Source organism: Labeo rohita, chromosome 8 (assembly GCF_022985175.1).
Source record: "Labeo rohita strain BAU-BD-2019 chromosome 8, IGBB_LRoh.1.0, whole genome shotgun sequence".
Lineage (NCBI taxonomy): Eukaryota > Metazoa > Chordata > Actinopteri > Cypriniformes > Cyprinidae > Labeo > Labeo rohita.
The window spans coordinates 4,536,295-4,552,461 of record NC_066876.1 but is presented as its reverse complement, the minus strand read 5'-3'; the positions used below and the strand labels follow the sequence as shown (position 1 = coordinate 4,552,461).

At 35.9% G+C, this 16,167-nt stretch overlaps 1 protein-coding gene across 1 annotated transcript; it reads left to right on the top strand.

Moving 5' to 3' along the window:
* The first annotated feature begins 135 nt into the window (after positions 1 to 135).
* On the top strand, positions 136 to 14,726 carry gkap1 (G kinase anchoring protein 1). Its single transcript, XM_051116931.1, has 12 exons — positions 136 to 253; positions 863 to 1,097; positions 5,024 to 5,185; positions 5,281 to 5,358; positions 8,010 to 8,142; positions 8,222 to 8,250; positions 10,202 to 10,345; positions 10,507 to 10,593; positions 13,894 to 13,957; positions 14,037 to 14,107; positions 14,213 to 14,290; positions 14,371 to 14,726. The coding sequence occupies exons 1-12, from the start codon at positions 150 to 152 to the stop codon at positions 14,410 to 14,412; spliced, it is 1,227 nt and encodes a 408-aa protein (XP_050972888.1). The 5' UTR covers positions 136 to 149; the 3' UTR covers positions 14,413 to 14,726.
* The last annotated feature ends 1,441 nt before the right edge of the window (positions 14,727 to 16,167 follow it).

Sequence of the window (16,167 nt, the reverse complement as noted above, 5' to 3'; positions counted from 1 at the left end):
AAGTTTTAGTATACAAATATCTTAAGTGACATTGATAGTTAATGTGAATGAATTGAGAGTTGGCTTCATGAGCCGCACAGCGCCACCTGGAGTGAGTACGACTCAATAAATCCAGACCTCTGTTATTCCCTGACAACATTTTCCACCCAATGATACCATTGAAGCTTTTGTGTCCGTTCAGGCCGCCATACTCTCGCCTGTTTTTTGCAGTTTCTACTTGCACGAAGCAGAGGCTACCGACAGTCCTAAACAGGTGAAAGTTTGTTTAGTTTATTTTAACGAAGCCTGCCCTTAAAATTCCGGCAGGTTTACACGATACATGCTTAATAATATGAAACATCTTCAGGGAAAAAATAAGAGTGATAGCACGCGTTTGTTATTTGTGTTCAGCACTGCCGAGCTAAAAAAAAGTCTAAGCTAGCGACATTTCGGGTATCAAATGCTGTGATCATTAAACTGCAATATATCTAGGCAGTCCGTGTGTTTTAAAACAGCCTAAAATATACAACAAACATATATCGGAGCTGTTCTTCAGCTAGCGAAACATCCACCAATACAGCAGCAGTCGGTTATTTACTAACGTTACACCTTCTAATGGTAAAGTCCTTATGACACTACAGCTGTGATTTGCAATCCAACTTAAAGCTGGTTGTATTTGTTTCTATCAGTTTATTATGCTACCGAATATGCAAAGAGTTTTTCCTCTGTGTATATTTAGCACTGACTTTTAAATGCTACGAATCACTGTAAATGAGTGTTTACACCAGCCCTGTGCCGAACTGTGTCACTGATAATGACTCACGGTGATTGCATGTGAAGCAGCGCTGAATCCGGTGTGATGTGATGATCGTGTGATTGGCAGGTTCAGGATGGCATCAGTGGTGATTTCAGTGCCAACAACGGCGTCCCGCTTCGCTCTGCTGCAGGTCGACTCGGATTCGGACTCTGACTCGGATGCGGGGAAGCCGAAGGCGGGTCGGGGAGCAGGGAAGTCCCGCTCGGGGAAATCTCCCAGCGGGAAGAACAATCAGACGAACGACAAAAAGAAAGAGAAGAGAAGAAAAAAGAGGGAACAGCAGCAGAGTGAAGCCAATGAGGTGTATCTATCTATCTATCTGTCTGTCTGTCTGTCTGTCTATCTATCTACTTTATGTCTGTCTGTCTGTCTGTCTCTATCTATCTGTCTATCTATCTATCTATCCACACTGTGTGCAGAATTATTAGGCATGTTGATATTCTGGTCATATTTTTTTTTCCAAACACATTTTACCAATTCCAAACCACAACAATCTTAATAACTACTGTTAATTTTGTATTTAATCATTTGTAAGTGATATATAACTGTCCGTGAAGGCTGGACGTGAAAAACTCCTTATATTCAGGTGTGCAAAATTATTAGGCATGTTTTCTTTTACAGATAAAATGAGCCAAAAAAGATATTTAACCCAGACTGAACAGTCCAAATTATTAAATGCCCATGAGAAGAATGCAGTACTAATGCATTACAAGAATTTGCAAAGTTAAGGCTTGACCATTGGACAGTGAAATGCTTGTTGAGTCTGCATGGTCAGAAAAAACAGGTGGAGAAGAAAAGATGCATGTTAACTGCAAAAGAATTCGGAATTAAGGTGAAGAATTAGGTGTGACACCATCAGGAACCGTTTAGTCCCAGCGCCGCCATTTTCCAGAACTGCAACCTACCTGGAGTCTTCAGAAGTACAATGTGTCAGGTTCTCAGAGACTTTGCTTGGTAGACTTAAAAAATGCCCCTGACTTAATAAGAATGTGATGCTTGTCCTTCAAGAGTCACTCTCAACTTATGTCTATAAAGCCTATTTAAAAAAAAAAAAAAAAAAAACTGTCTTCATGTATTTCACAACACATCAGCTTGTTATTCTTATTAAGTCAGGGGCATTTTTTAGGATTTTTTACCAAGCAAAGTCTCTGAGAACCTGACACATTGTACTTCTGAAGACTCCAGGTAGGTTTGCAGTTCTGGAAAATGGTGGCACTGGAGACTAAATGGTTCCTGATGGTGTCACACCTAATTCTTCACCTTCATTCCTAATTCTTTTGCAGTTAACATGCATCTTTTCTTCTCCACCTGTTTTTTCTGACCATGCAGACTCAACAAGCATTTCGCTGTCCAATGGTGAAGCCTTAACTTTGCAAATTCTTGTAATGCATTAGTATTGCATTCTTCTCATGGGCATTTAATAATTTGGACTTTTCACTCTGGGTTAAATATCTTTTTTTGGCTCATTTTATCTGTGAAAGAAAACATGCCTAATAATTTTGCACACCTGAATATAAGGAGTTTTTCACTTCCAGCCTTCACGGACAGTTATATATCACTTACAAATTATTAAATACAAAATTAATAGTAGTTATTAAGATTGTTGTGGTTTGGAATTGGTAAAATGTGCTTGGTAAAAAAATATGACCAGATTATCAACATGCCTAATAATTCTGCACACAGTCTGTCTGTCTGTCTGTCTGTCTGTCTATCTATATACAGTGCCGCCAACTAATATTGGCACCCTTGGTAAATATGAGCAAAGGTGGCTGTGAAAATAAACCTGCATCATTTATCTTTTTGATCTTTCATTAAAAAATTCACGAAAATCTTTCATTGATGTAAAACAATTGACAATGGGGGAAACTCACATTATAAAATAAATGTTTTTCTCATATGCATGTTGGCTACCAATATTGGCACCCCTAGAAATTCTTATGAGTAAAATATCTCTGAAGTATATTCATTCATATTAACATTTTGTAGCACACCCGGGTGACTGAAATTGTGCTGTCATGACTTCCTGTTCCACAGGATTATAAATATGAGGAACACAAAGGCCAAATTCCCTTAATCATTAATCACAAGAAGTAAAAACAAAGAACATAGTTCTGATGTATGGAACAAGATTGCTGAGCTTCACAAAATAGAAAGTGGCTGTAAGAAAAGAGCTAAAGCTTTGAAAATTCGGTAAAACTTTATTTAAGGTATCCATTATACAGAGTAATTACCTAATTAAGTACTTAGTAGTAGCCGTTGTACTTACATGAAACAAAATGTACTTACCATGTAACTAACTTATGGAACAGTTTGTAATTATGTAGATGTAATAGGCTGCCACTGTTACACATATGTAACAGACCGAGTCTGTTACACAACTACTTGTACAATCTTACAAGTACAATCTTGATGCACTTTAAGTAGCTTATGCCTGTGTAATTCTGTAATTTTAATGTAATTAGAAAGGTATCACATGTATTTAAGCTGTGTTCTGGTGCGTTCGAACTAAGGTGCAGCTGGATAAGGTGTACAGTATAAATACACAAGAAGTACACTTAAGGACAGTCTTGATGCGCTTTATTTTAAGTAGCTTATGTCTGTGTACTTACATTTTTAATTACGTTGTATAAAGTGTGCAACAGTCTTTTGATTACATATGTAGCTGTGTAACAGACTCGGTCTGTTACATATTTGTAACAGTGGCTGCCTATTACATCTACATAATTACAAACTGTAATTACAGACTGTTCCATAAGTTAGTTACATAGTAAGTACATTTTGTTTCATGTAAGAACAACGGCTACTGCTACGTACTTAATTAGGTAATTACTCTGTATTATGACACTGTAAAATAAAGTGTTACCGGAAATTCCCATTTCCACCATCAGGGCAATAGTTAAGATACTCCAGTCAACTAAAGATGTTACAAATCTGCCTGGAAGAGGACATGTGTCTATATCGTCCTAATGCATGCTGAGGAGGAAAGTTTGAGACTCTCCAAGGATCACAGCTGGAGAATTGCAAAGATTAGTTGAATCTTGGGGTCAGAAAGCCTAAAACACTTTTATATACATATATATCAAACAGCTCCTACATCACCACATGTTGTTCAAATGGGTTTCAAGAAAAAAAACAATAGCCAAAAAAAAAAAACTTTGGCTCATCCAAAAACAAACTCCAGCATATTCAGTTGTCAGACATGACTGGAATTTCAAACAGGACTGGCTTCTATGGTCAGAAGAAACATAAAAAAACAGCTTTCTGGCAGCAACACTCAAGATGGGTTTGGTGCAAACAGGGATAAAAAGTACTCTGTACCACGGTTAAATATACTGATGGATATTTAATGTTGTGGGCCTGTTTTTCTCCCGGAGGTCCTGGACGTCTTGTTTAGTTAGACATCATCATGAATTCTAGCAAATACCAACAGATAAAAAATCTAAACCCAAATGCCTCTGTTAGAAATCTTATGTTTGGATCTTCCATCAAGGCAGTGATCCAAAATTAACATCAAAATCAACACAAAAATGTGTCACTGAGCACAAAATGAAGCTTCTGCCATGGCCGTCACAGTTCTCACCTAAACCCTGTAGAAAACGAGTGGGGTGAACTAAAGAGGGGAAGCACCAACATGGAGCTGGGAATCTGAAGGATCTGGAGAGATTCTGGATCAAGGAATGGTCTCTGATCTCTTGTCAGGCGTTCTCCAAACACATCAGGCATTATAGGAGAAACTGTTATTTTTGGAAAAGGACATTGCAATAATTGGGTGCCAATAACTGTGGCATAATCAATTTATGTATCCGAGAGTTGTGGGTAACACATTACAAGTAAAGCAAGTGCCATAATCAGATTACCTTTTTAAAGTAACTAGTAAAGTAAAGCCTAAATCTAAATATTGTTCTTTCTTTTATGCATCTGTCATTCTTTCTGTTTAATCTATCATCTGCCTGTTGTTCTATATGTTGTTTGCTGTTAGTATAATCTCTAACTGTGGATCTGTCTGTCTGTGTAACTATCTGTCGTTATGTGTGTGGCTCTGTCTGCCTTCCTCTGCCGGCTAGCAATGAACTAGCAATGTTGATGAATCAGTGTTGACGTTTATAACATCCTTACAGGCACAGAGGGTGGCGTGTCGTACTAGTTCTGTTTTGGGTTGAAGTTGTTTTGGGTAAAGCGTCAGCTTAATGCCTGCTAACAAAGAGTGTTTGTTGTTACACACTGCAGCTTAGAAGTCTTGCTTTTAAGAAGATCCCTCAGAAGTCAACAGCACCTCCCTCTACACTCACGCTGCAGGATTTAGCCAATGATCTGGTCAGCCCGGCAGCGGTCCAGCAAGGCTCCAAGCCCCAGGAGAGCTGGCAGGAGTGGAAACAGAGAGATGAACAGGTAAACCTTTCTCACTGAACCTCAGAATTTGACTTTTGCATGGCCCATTTCCCTCCTGCTTTATGCAAACATCTTCATGTTTGTGTTTGTCCCAGCTGACCAGTGACTTGTATGAGGCGGATCTTGAGAAGGCCTTGATGCTGAGTAAACTGGAATTTGAGCAGCATAAAAAGGTACCACATCAAGGGAAGATTAAATTTAATGACTCTAAAATATCATATTTTGTAACCATCGAGTTCAAAGTAATAACACTTATAAATCACATTTTTAAAAGTTTTGCAAATATTTTTTTAATTTTAACAGAATAGGAGGGATCACAAGACATTGCAAATATAACAACATAACTGAATTAAAAAAAAATAAAAAATTCGAAAGTTTACATAACTTTGAATCTGAATACTGTGTGTAGTTACGTGAATGATCCATGTTTTGTGATAGATGTTTGCGAGTCCCTTGTTTGTCCTGAACACAGACTTCATACAAGGTGCTTGAAGTACTTGAATATGACTTTTTAAAATGTAAGGACTGGAAAGCCCTTGCAAATAGCAATATTCCTGAAGAGGTACTTGAAAAGTGCTTGAATTATTGTAAGACAATGTATCTATGAAATAAGTTTTTAAGTTTTGTCAATAAGCACGCATCTCTTCACACAAAATTTACGCAATTCAAAAAACATACCTTTTTTTGCAAATTTCCGTTATTTGCAGAAAACAATAGAGCTAAGCAAGTAGTAGTACTGACAGTGTCGTGTAACCATGGCTGAATGGGCAAAAAAGAGAAACGGATGAATCAAATCAATTGAGTCATTTATGCTGGAACCGCTCAGGGGTGCGTTTCCCGTACAACGACGTAACTCACTGATTAACCTCCATAGTACGATGCATTGTTGTGGAAACGAACTAGCTAGTCACAACTGTTTCCCGAACAAGGTCGCATCTCCGTCGTTTGAACTCCGCTTGTAATGATTTTAGTAAGCACGTAGTATAGGGTGAAATGGAGCTTTTCGAAACTCTGAATCAGTTAAACCACTTTTTCGAAGCGTTCCAGTCGGATCACCTATTTCGAATCATTTGTTTCAGCTCGGGACTTCAAATCGCGTATTGTGAATCATTTGATTTAGATCAGAACTTTGTGTATCGCAAATCATTTGATTCAAATTGGGACTTCGGAGTGTATATTGTGAATAATTTCTTTTTGATTGAAACTTTATGTATCGTGAATCATTTGATTCAGCTCGGGACTTCGGCACTCATATTGCAAATCATTTGAATTGGATCGGTTGTAAATCATTTTGCGAATTGAATGATTCAAATTAAATGATTCACGCTACATGATTTGAAGTCCCGATCCAAATCAAATGATTCCTGATATGCAAAGTTCTTATCTAAGTCAAATGATTCACAATCCACGCTCCAAGTGCTGACCTGAAATAATGGTTTGCAAATCAGGACTTCAGAGCATAGATCATGAATCATTTGATTTAGATCAGAACTTTGGAATGGGTTGGCAAATATTTTGCTTTAGATCGGAACTTCAGAGCATGGATCCGAACCATTTGACTTAGACTGGGACTTCAAATCAGAACTTTGTGTATCGCAAATCATTTGATTCAAATCGGGGCTTCAAAGCATATATCATGAATCATTTAATTTTGGTTGGAACTTCATGTATCATGAGTCATTTGATTCAGGTCGGGACTTCGGCACACATATTGCGAAACATTTGATTTAGATCGGAATGGGTTTGTGAATCATTTTGCAAATTGAATGATTCAAATCAAATGATTTGTGATCCACCATTTGAAGTTCCAAATCATTTGATTTAGATTGTGGTACGCAAAGTTCTTATCTAAGTCAAATGATTCACAGTTCACACTCCAAGTCCTGATCTGAAATAATGGTTTGCGAATCATTATTCACATGAGGACTTCTGAGAGTGGATCACAAATCATTTGATTTAGTTCGCAACTTTGGAACAGGTTTGCAAATCTTTTGCTTTAGATCGGAACTTCGGAGCACGGATCCGAATCATTTGATTTAGACTGGGACTTCAAATAGGCCTGTTGTTTAGAATTTGAAATAAACACATTGTTCAGTAAGTGAGATCCCTGTTTGAAGTCCTTAAAAATCAAAAAAGTAGTGCTTAAAGTCTTTGAAAGTCCTGGAATTTCATTTTACAGTATCTGTACGAGTCCTGTGAACAGTTAAACTGCCCGCTATTCTTCAGATCCCACACATTCCTTGATTTTCCAGCATCTTCTGCATATTTGACCTTTTTCCAACAATGACTGCATGATTTTGAGATCCATCTTTTTACCTTGAGGACAATTCATGGACTCATACACAGCTATTACAAATGGTGAAAGCATTCACTGATGCTCAAGAAGGAAACAATGCATTAAGAGCTGGATGGTACAGCAAAGTAGATGTTAGGCACAGAAAAAAAATTGTTCCTAAGGCCATACAATAGTTTAAGGAACAGGATGAAATTTAAATTACAGATGTTCAATTGCTTTAAGTGAGCTACTGTGAGCTATCTCCACACTGCCAAAACATCAATCTGCTACATGTTCATACTTGTGGAGCTTTATTTCTGGCTCTTTAAAATGTACTGACAAGACAAATACCCCCTCTTGTGGATAAAGTGAGATACTGAAGTCAGGCGCTCTGTGATACTTATATAATGTGATATAATAATTGCAGTTGATTGTGCAACCATTTATATCAGCTATTTTAATGCTTACTTAAGCATTTTTCTTTTTTTCTTTTTTTCTAACTACAGTATATGTTCTTTGTTGTGTAATGTTGTGTTATAATCTCTCAAGGATGCTGAAAAAACAGAGACGGCGTCACCAAAAGCAAAAGCAGGAGGAAAGAAGGACAAGAAGAAGAATCAGCAGGGGAAGGACAAACGAGTGACTGTATCTCTTAAAGATTTCCAGCAGGAGGGTGGCGTGGGTGAGAATGCTGCGTTCTTATCATGAGAGATAAATGACTGTGACCGTACTGCCGTTTTAACTGACTGTCTCTATTACAGATCAGCTGAACAAGAAGCCTGACAGGGAGGTGAGTGGTTAATATGAACATACAAGCTCAGGCTGCTTTGAGGATCTGAAACAGCCAGAGGGCCACAAAAAAAGTTAAAAAAGACAAATAGTTTTACAACATGTATTTTTAAGGAGGTCAATGTGTTAAGATAAGATAATATATTTAATGCGTTAGCAAAATGAACAAATTTGATGGTCCAATGTTCTAAAAACTAGTCTAGTAAAAACTAGTAGAACTTTTTACTTTATTATATATACTTATATAAAAGTAAAAGTGTGTGTGTGTGTGTGTGTGTGTGTGTGTGTGTATATATATATATATATATATATATATATATATATATATATATAATAAGTAAAAGTACATATTTCTTATGAGTTAAAAAAAAAAAGTACATTTAATAAAAAATAAATAAATGTTCTCCTGATTATATTATATTCCCTTTTTTTGTCTTTGACACAGTGATTTTTAATGTTTATATAATTATGTATGTTAATTTATTTATAATTTATGTCTTCATTTGCATAGTGTTAATAAACATTATTTTAGTATTCTTAATATGCTATTGTAGTATTTATTATTATTTTAAATGAGCTTTTATTTGTATATTTTAATTTTAGTTTTATTGTTTTTTGTGCTTTTGTATTTTTCTGTGTAGCCTAAATTAAGTTTTAGGTTTAGTAATTTAGCAGTATTACTTAAGCTTAAACCAAAAAAAAAAAAAAAAAGAAAATCACTTGTCAGGGCAACATTTCTAATTTTTGTTACTAATAGTTACTATTATTATTTTACTATATAGAAGCCTGTTTCTGCCACTGAATAAAAAAAATAAAAAAAAGTTAATTGAAAGACTTTTTTTTTCTTTTCTTTTGCACAAAGTCAGAATTGTTTATATCTCACAATTCTGAGAAAAAAAATAAAAAAATCTTCAAAAGTAATTTGCATTTAAGAAAAAAGTCAGAATTGTGAATTTATATCTCGCAATTCTGACTTTATAACTTAAGTTATACATTTTTTTGTCAGAATTGCGCATCTATTACAAAAAAGTATTGTGAGAAACTTTTTTTTTTGTATTAAATGGCAGAAACGGGCTTCCATAGTACTAAGTTTTTATGTAATATTTGTTTTATTTTATTTCAACTTTTAGTTAATAAAAATTACATTTTAGATTAGAATTAGATTTGTAATGTCTGTGAGCAGTTAACGACACCCTGCTGACTCATTTATTTTAAAAAAAAGTGCTTTTACTGTACCTATATCCCTCTTTCTTCCAACTTCACTGTAAAAAACTATTTGTTGAGTCACTTAAAATAATTTGTTACCTGTCTGCCTTAAAATTGTAACTTCAGTCAACTCCAAAAAAGTTTATTTAACTTGAAATGTTAAGTTATGCTAAGTGACGACTTAGATACTTGAGTTGATTCAATTTAAAATTTTAATGCAGCTGGGTTACTTACCCAGCTTTTAAGTTTAACACAAGTTGTTACTTAGCACAACTTAACATTTCAAATTGACTAAACTTATTTGAGTTGACTGAACTTAAAATGTTAAGGCAGCAGGGTAACAAATTATTTTAAGCTGACTCAACAAATTGTGTTTTTTGTTTTTTAGAGTGTTGTTCTATTTTGGATATTGTTTGAAACTTTGTATTGTTAGTATTCCTAATGAAAAATCACTTGTATTCCTCATTTGTAAGTTGCTTTGGATAAAAGTGTCCGCTAAATGAATAAATATAGATAGCTTGATCTTTATTTAACAATAACAGCACTGGTTTAAATGTATTTATACATGATTTTAAGAGGGGGTCCCCTGGCATCAAAACATTTGAAAACCCTTCATGGTTTCCACTTCAACATCATACAGTGTGTCACATGCTGATCATACTGCAGTGACAATATTTAGTGGATTCTGACTGAAAATGTGCAGTGAACCGATTTGCAGTTTCATCTTCCTGTTTTGTCTTTCAAAGCCTGTGAATCCGGCGCTGCGTGATGACAAGTTTTTCAACCAGCTGGAGGATGATGTGAGCCGAATCGTCCAGCGTGACAAGCGCAGAGAGCAGTACAGCAACAGCGCCGGCCATGAGGTCAACACCTCCTCAGAGCAGGAGCAGGTCAGACTTCTGCCAGAATACTCAGTCATTCACTCTTCTTGAGTCAGATACAAGAACAAAAACCTGAAAAAATAATTTGTACAAGACTGTACTGCAGTCTAGAATGAAGCTCAGTGTAACACCACAACTGTTGTTCTCGTTTTCTTTCTTAAAACTCCCAGGATGTGAGAACTGAGCAGTTAAAATATGAACTGGAAAAGAAAGACCAGGAAATTGTAAAGCTGAAAAAGACAATTTCACAATGGGAGGTAAGATGCTGTGGTGTGGTGAGATCCTTTCTTATTAGAGTTCTAAAGAACATTTGCATGTGCTTGTGCAGTTTTTTTTTTTTTTTTTTTTTTTTTTAAGGGTTAGTTCAGCCAAAAATGAAAATAAGTAAATTAGCCAGTTTTGTTTAATGAAGGATTGCAGAAATTAGTACACCCTACATTTAATTCAGCAGATATATAATATTCTAGTTCTTAATATGTCCTCCATAACTTTAAGTATACTGCTCTGAACGCTTCTTGGCACTAAGTGTACAAGTTCATGACAAATTTTCACATCTGTCCTGTTTAACTCCTGGAGGACGAGCTCCTTAAATGCCCTGGTCTTTAATGGGGAATGTTGCTCATCTCGTCTCTACAGAATCCCCCACAGCTGCTCGAGAGAGAGTTAAGATTGAGTGAAATACATGTCTCTGTTTCAGATTTTTGTCTTACATCACACAGTGGTGTGTGAATTCATGAAGCATTGATAAAGCACAACTCCCTCACACCTTCAGCACTCATGTGTCTCTATATGAGAGCTTTACTACCACTGAATGTCACTGTGGGTACCAGGCCCCTCTCACTGTACTCCTCCTCTAGCAACACCAGAACATTTTGGATGCTTTTGGATCCGAAATGATTGACTTGGTCTCTAGAGACCAGAGTATGGATTCCCAGAAGTCTATATTTTGTAAATATGGGCCTTGCAAGAGGTTAAATTAGTTAATTGTGTTTTATTTACAGTAGGTAATTCTAGTGGTGACAGCAACCATGCATGTCACTTCTGCAGGCTGCGTCGTACTCTGTGAGATAAAGTGTCAGTCTTTTCATCGCTTTTGCCAGCTCTGAGACACTTACATGCCTGCTATTTTTCTAGCGAAAACTCACTCATCATTAAATGAAAACTTAAAGTGAAGATTAACACTTTTAATTGTCAAGAAATGACTTGTCTTTAAAAGTTTTGGTTCAATATACTTACCTGTAGATCAAAAATTGCCTTAAACCTACACTATTTTTTCTATTTAGTATCTTTCAGGAGGGTGTACTAATTTTTGCAACAACATTTTATTACTTTGATAAGAACTTGTTTTCGTAAATAATTTTGACATTCGTCTTCAGTCATTGATCAAGCTGGCTTGTTGGAACATTATATATACAAAGAACCCTAATATATGTTGTAAGTAAAGAGTAATTGGTAAATTTAAGTTTTAGAGGGGGTGTACGACTGATGTATAATAGAGAACTGGATTGCTCATGATGTCATAGAAGTGAAGCCACAGCGCCACCATATTACTATTCCCTAGTATTCGCAAACATTTTATTGAATGAACAGGAAATTATATGATTATAAAGACATCAAGCAATAAAGCTTCAAGATTTGAAGTCCAATACAACATAGAGCAATATAGTAACAGGCTTGTATTGTATTATTTATTGTATATTCAAACCAGTTTCATATACTAATACCAGATATATGTTTATGTTTAATATTTCCTGCATAATTCCTTACATAAAGAAATATATTTTGTGCTGGATCAGTTAACTGTGTTGGCAAGTTAACAATCGTTCACCCACCTGAACGATTTCAAAACTTATCCTGCCCAAAAAGACTATAAACATTGCAGATAACTTTTAAAGTAAAAATTAATTTACATACACGTATCCTAAAAACTAGTCCTGTGTTACTGATATGCTTAAAATCAGGTAATTTTTTTTTTTTCTAGCTGTGAGTCAATGGTGCTCTCTGCCGGTAGGGAACAGTAAGATGGTGGATCAAACACTTTCGGGGGCTTCACTGCCTGTTTAGAACACAATGAGCAATCCAGTCTATATATATATATATATATAGATCATGGGGTGTACTCATTTATGCTATGCACTTGTATATGACTTTCTTCTTTTAGATAAATAAAATCGGCGTTATATTTAAAAAATGTCCTGGCTCTTTCAAGCTTTATAATGCCAGTGAATGGGGGTTGATATTTCGAAGTCCAATAAAGTGCATCCATCCATCATAAAAAGGGTTAATACAGGCCTTCTGAGGCAAATCGATGCATTTGGGTAAGAAAAAATAACCCATAATAAAAATTAAAAACTTTTTACTGTACATGTGGCGTCATCCACTGGAATGGCACTCTCGCACATGCGTAGGGCTGGACGACGTGACCTAAAATCAAAATCTGAATAAAATCATTAATTTTATGTTTTACCTCGATTACAAATTATGAACAGCTTTTTTTTTTTTTTTCTTTTATTATTATTATTATTATTATTATTATATAATAATAGTGATCTTCCTCTCAGTGATCTTGTCCTGTCTGTCTATATGCGCAGGTAGGTTCTTACTGGCCCTTCACACATAATGCGTCTTTGCATCTAAATCTTGAGACGCAGTGCTCAGGTATGGTTTTTAAAAAAAGCGCAATGTAGAATGCCTAATGCCATGTTGCCGTCAAATACAAAAGTTGCCAAGCCAACCTGCTACTGTAAACAAAAGCTGGCAATGTTTGCCCCACCTCTGGTCTTCTGATTGGTCTGCTGTTTTGGAACTGACATTGAGCGGCGCTGTAACAGGATTTAAAAACAAAATAACCGACATGGGAAAATTATGTTGGTTAGAGGTTCAGTATTTCGATTACTTTAGGATTAATCATCCAGCCCTATGCTTACAACAGTAAAAAGTTTTAAATATGGATATTTTTCTTACACAAATGCATTGATTCACTATAGAAGGCCTTTATTAACCCCCCGGAGCTGTGTGGAGTACTTTTAATGATGAATGGATGCACTTTATTGGACTTAACAGCCATTCACTGCCATTATAAATCTTGGAAGAGCCAGGATATGTTTTTGTATAACTCCACTTGTATTTGTTTGAAAGACAAAAGTCATATTCACCTAGGATGGCATGAGGGCGAGTAAATCATGGCGTCATTTTCATTTTTGGGTAAACTATTCCTGAATGCATGTTTCCCATTATACTGTCACAGGGCTGCACAATTAATTGAAAAACAACTGTGATAATGTTTACGACTGCAGGGAGGATCTAATCATTAAAAGTGTCAATTAGGTGTCAATACTAATTACAGTATTGTCAGAATGTGTGCCTTAAATACATTTTGGCTAATTTTGGATTAAGATGATAAATAACTGTTGTGATAGTTTTGATGTTCTGCTGGAATGTGTGTGTAGTTTGTCTTTTTGACTGATGCTAAATTAACAGCTCACTGTGGTTAAGAGTTCAGACTTCAGTGTGATTAATAGCACGTTTTTGTTTACTAATTAATTGTTGTTTTTCAGGATAGATATAAGGAAGTAAAGGCCAGAAACGCTCAGCTGCTTAAGATGCTTCAACAGGGAGAGAGTGAGTGCAGAACATCACACACACCTGACACGCTGCAGTCTAGCATTCATTCTTCTTATTCAGCTTTCTTTATTTTCAGTGAAGGACAAAGCTGAAATTCTGCTGCAGGTGGAGGAGCTCCAGAACATTAAAGAAGAGCTGTCCTCACAGGTGTGTCTGCACATCCACTTATTTACTAGATACAGCAACTTTTGACTAGTGTTGTGTTGCTGTGATATTTTATTTGCATACCAAAATTTGTTTCTCATTTTAAAGGTGACACAATTACACACCGCTCTGGAGCAAGAGAGGTCAAAAGTGAAGGGCTTACAGTCAGAACAACCGAAACATCAGGTACAGTACATCCAAACCGGCTAGGACTATCACATTGACTTGTATTTAAATCAGCATATGTTCAATTTTCTTTTTTGCAGGGGAACCGGAAAGGTAAAAAAGCATCAGACGGGGACGTATGAAGATGCACATTAGAGGACAGACAGCTTGAATGTTTCACCTCCTTTGTCAAGCTGCTAATGTCTTTAATACCTGTTTGAAACACCGTACACTCTCTTAACCAAACTACCACCGTCACACACACTCCTGCTAATTGCTGCATATTTCTGTTAGCCTGATCACAGTGACTCATGAGAAGAACAGAAGTTTGCTGGGACGGACGCTCATCTGTCAGCGCCACTGCTTCTGCACTGTTGAATAAATAAACTTCTGTTCTCTGCACTATGAATCAAAGGCATACAATCCTGAGTTCTTTTCAATAAAGATGCTAATCTACTTTTTCAAAGTCTCTTGGCTGTTTATGCATGAAACAAACTGTTATTGCATTCTCGCCATGTATTGTGTTTTATGTAATGAATGTGTTGGACCAAAATACATTTTACATTTCATGTTTATATGCATATAGGCTAGGGATTAAGATACCTTTCTGGTTCTTTAAAGGTGCATAGAATGCAGAGGCGTTTCGTCCAAGGAGGGAAGAGAGACAGTGTCTCCTCAAAATATTGGATAAGAAAAAAGTAAACAATGCCAGTATTACAAAATACAACATTCAAAAATGTATTAAAAAAAAAAAAAAAAAACATTGGAAAGTCACTGTTGGAGTCCACATCGCTCTGGTCTTCCCTGAGCTTATTGAGTTTTAAAGGGGTGCTATTATGCTTTTTCACTTTTTGAACTGTAGTCAGTGTGTATCTTTGGGCATAAAAAAGATTTACAAAGTTACAAATCTCAAAGTCCACTCCAAAGGGATGTGAGGGTTTAGCCTAATGATGCAGTGTGGAGAGCGGCAGTGTGGCAGGTATATACACAAGCATTGACTAGAGTGGCCTCTCCAGAGCAGTAACGCGCCGCAGACGTGTGCAGTACAGGGGGTCGAAACACATGCTGAAGCCGCGATCTACTCCGGTTGCCGCGTTGGTGCCGTAACGCACCACGTGCAGTGTGTGATAAGAGATTTATTTATCATACAGTGTAGATAATGTTAGCTTCACTTATAACGCGAGTGTTTTTTTTAAATGCATAAACTTGCACTAGAATAGGCTAGGCTAATCAGTGATGATGTTCTTTGATAATGTTAGGCTGCTTTTAGCCTTATGCTGGAGCTGTTAGATGTTTAATTATTCTTTGCTTAGCGATTGTTTGGTACACCTAATTCACTGATGATCGTAAAATAAGCTCTTAGCTTTATACAGAGCTTTGATTAATGATGATCAGAAAATTTCAAGAATAGGCCTAGTTAAAAGTTAACTATTAAAAAGTTTTTTTTTTGTTGTTGTTGTTGTTCGTTTGGTTTTCTTTCTTTTCATGACAGTGTAAGTAATGTTTATTTAACCAAGAAAATGTGACTGGGACATTAATTTACATTTGATTAAAAAAAAAAAAAAAAAAAAAACTTTGCGTTTTTTTGCATCCTCATTTCAGAATATCACCGCAAACCACTGCACTGAAGGTACGGTGTGTTTGTGCACATTGTTTGACAATGTTTTTAATGTGTTAATGGAGGTTAAACATACATGAATGTGGCCTTATATGCTTGAAGTAAAAATCTGGCAGTTTATTTTATTTATTTATTTATTTATTTATTTATTTATTTACAAATAATAATACAGTTATTTTAATCATTTTATTTACAAAATAGATTACAAAATAGATTTATTTGTGCATTTATTTTGAGTGAAAATTTTGGATGCATTACACAATGCATTAGCCTACAAACT

Bases quoted from the DNA above. Each gene is read 5' to 3' on its own strand.
- gkap1 (XM_051116931.1), top strand. From the start codon at position 150: ATGATACCATTGAAGCTTTTGTGTCCGTTCAGGCCGCCATACTCTCGC. The intron at 10,346-10,506 runs GTCAGACTTCTG...TAAAACTCCCAG, and splicing joins CCTCCTCAGAGCAGGAGCAG to GATGTGAGAACTGAGCAGTT. The intron at 14,108-14,212 runs GTGTGTCTGCAC...CTCATTTTAAAG, and splicing joins AAGAAGAGCTGTCCTCACAG to GTGACACAATTACACACCGC.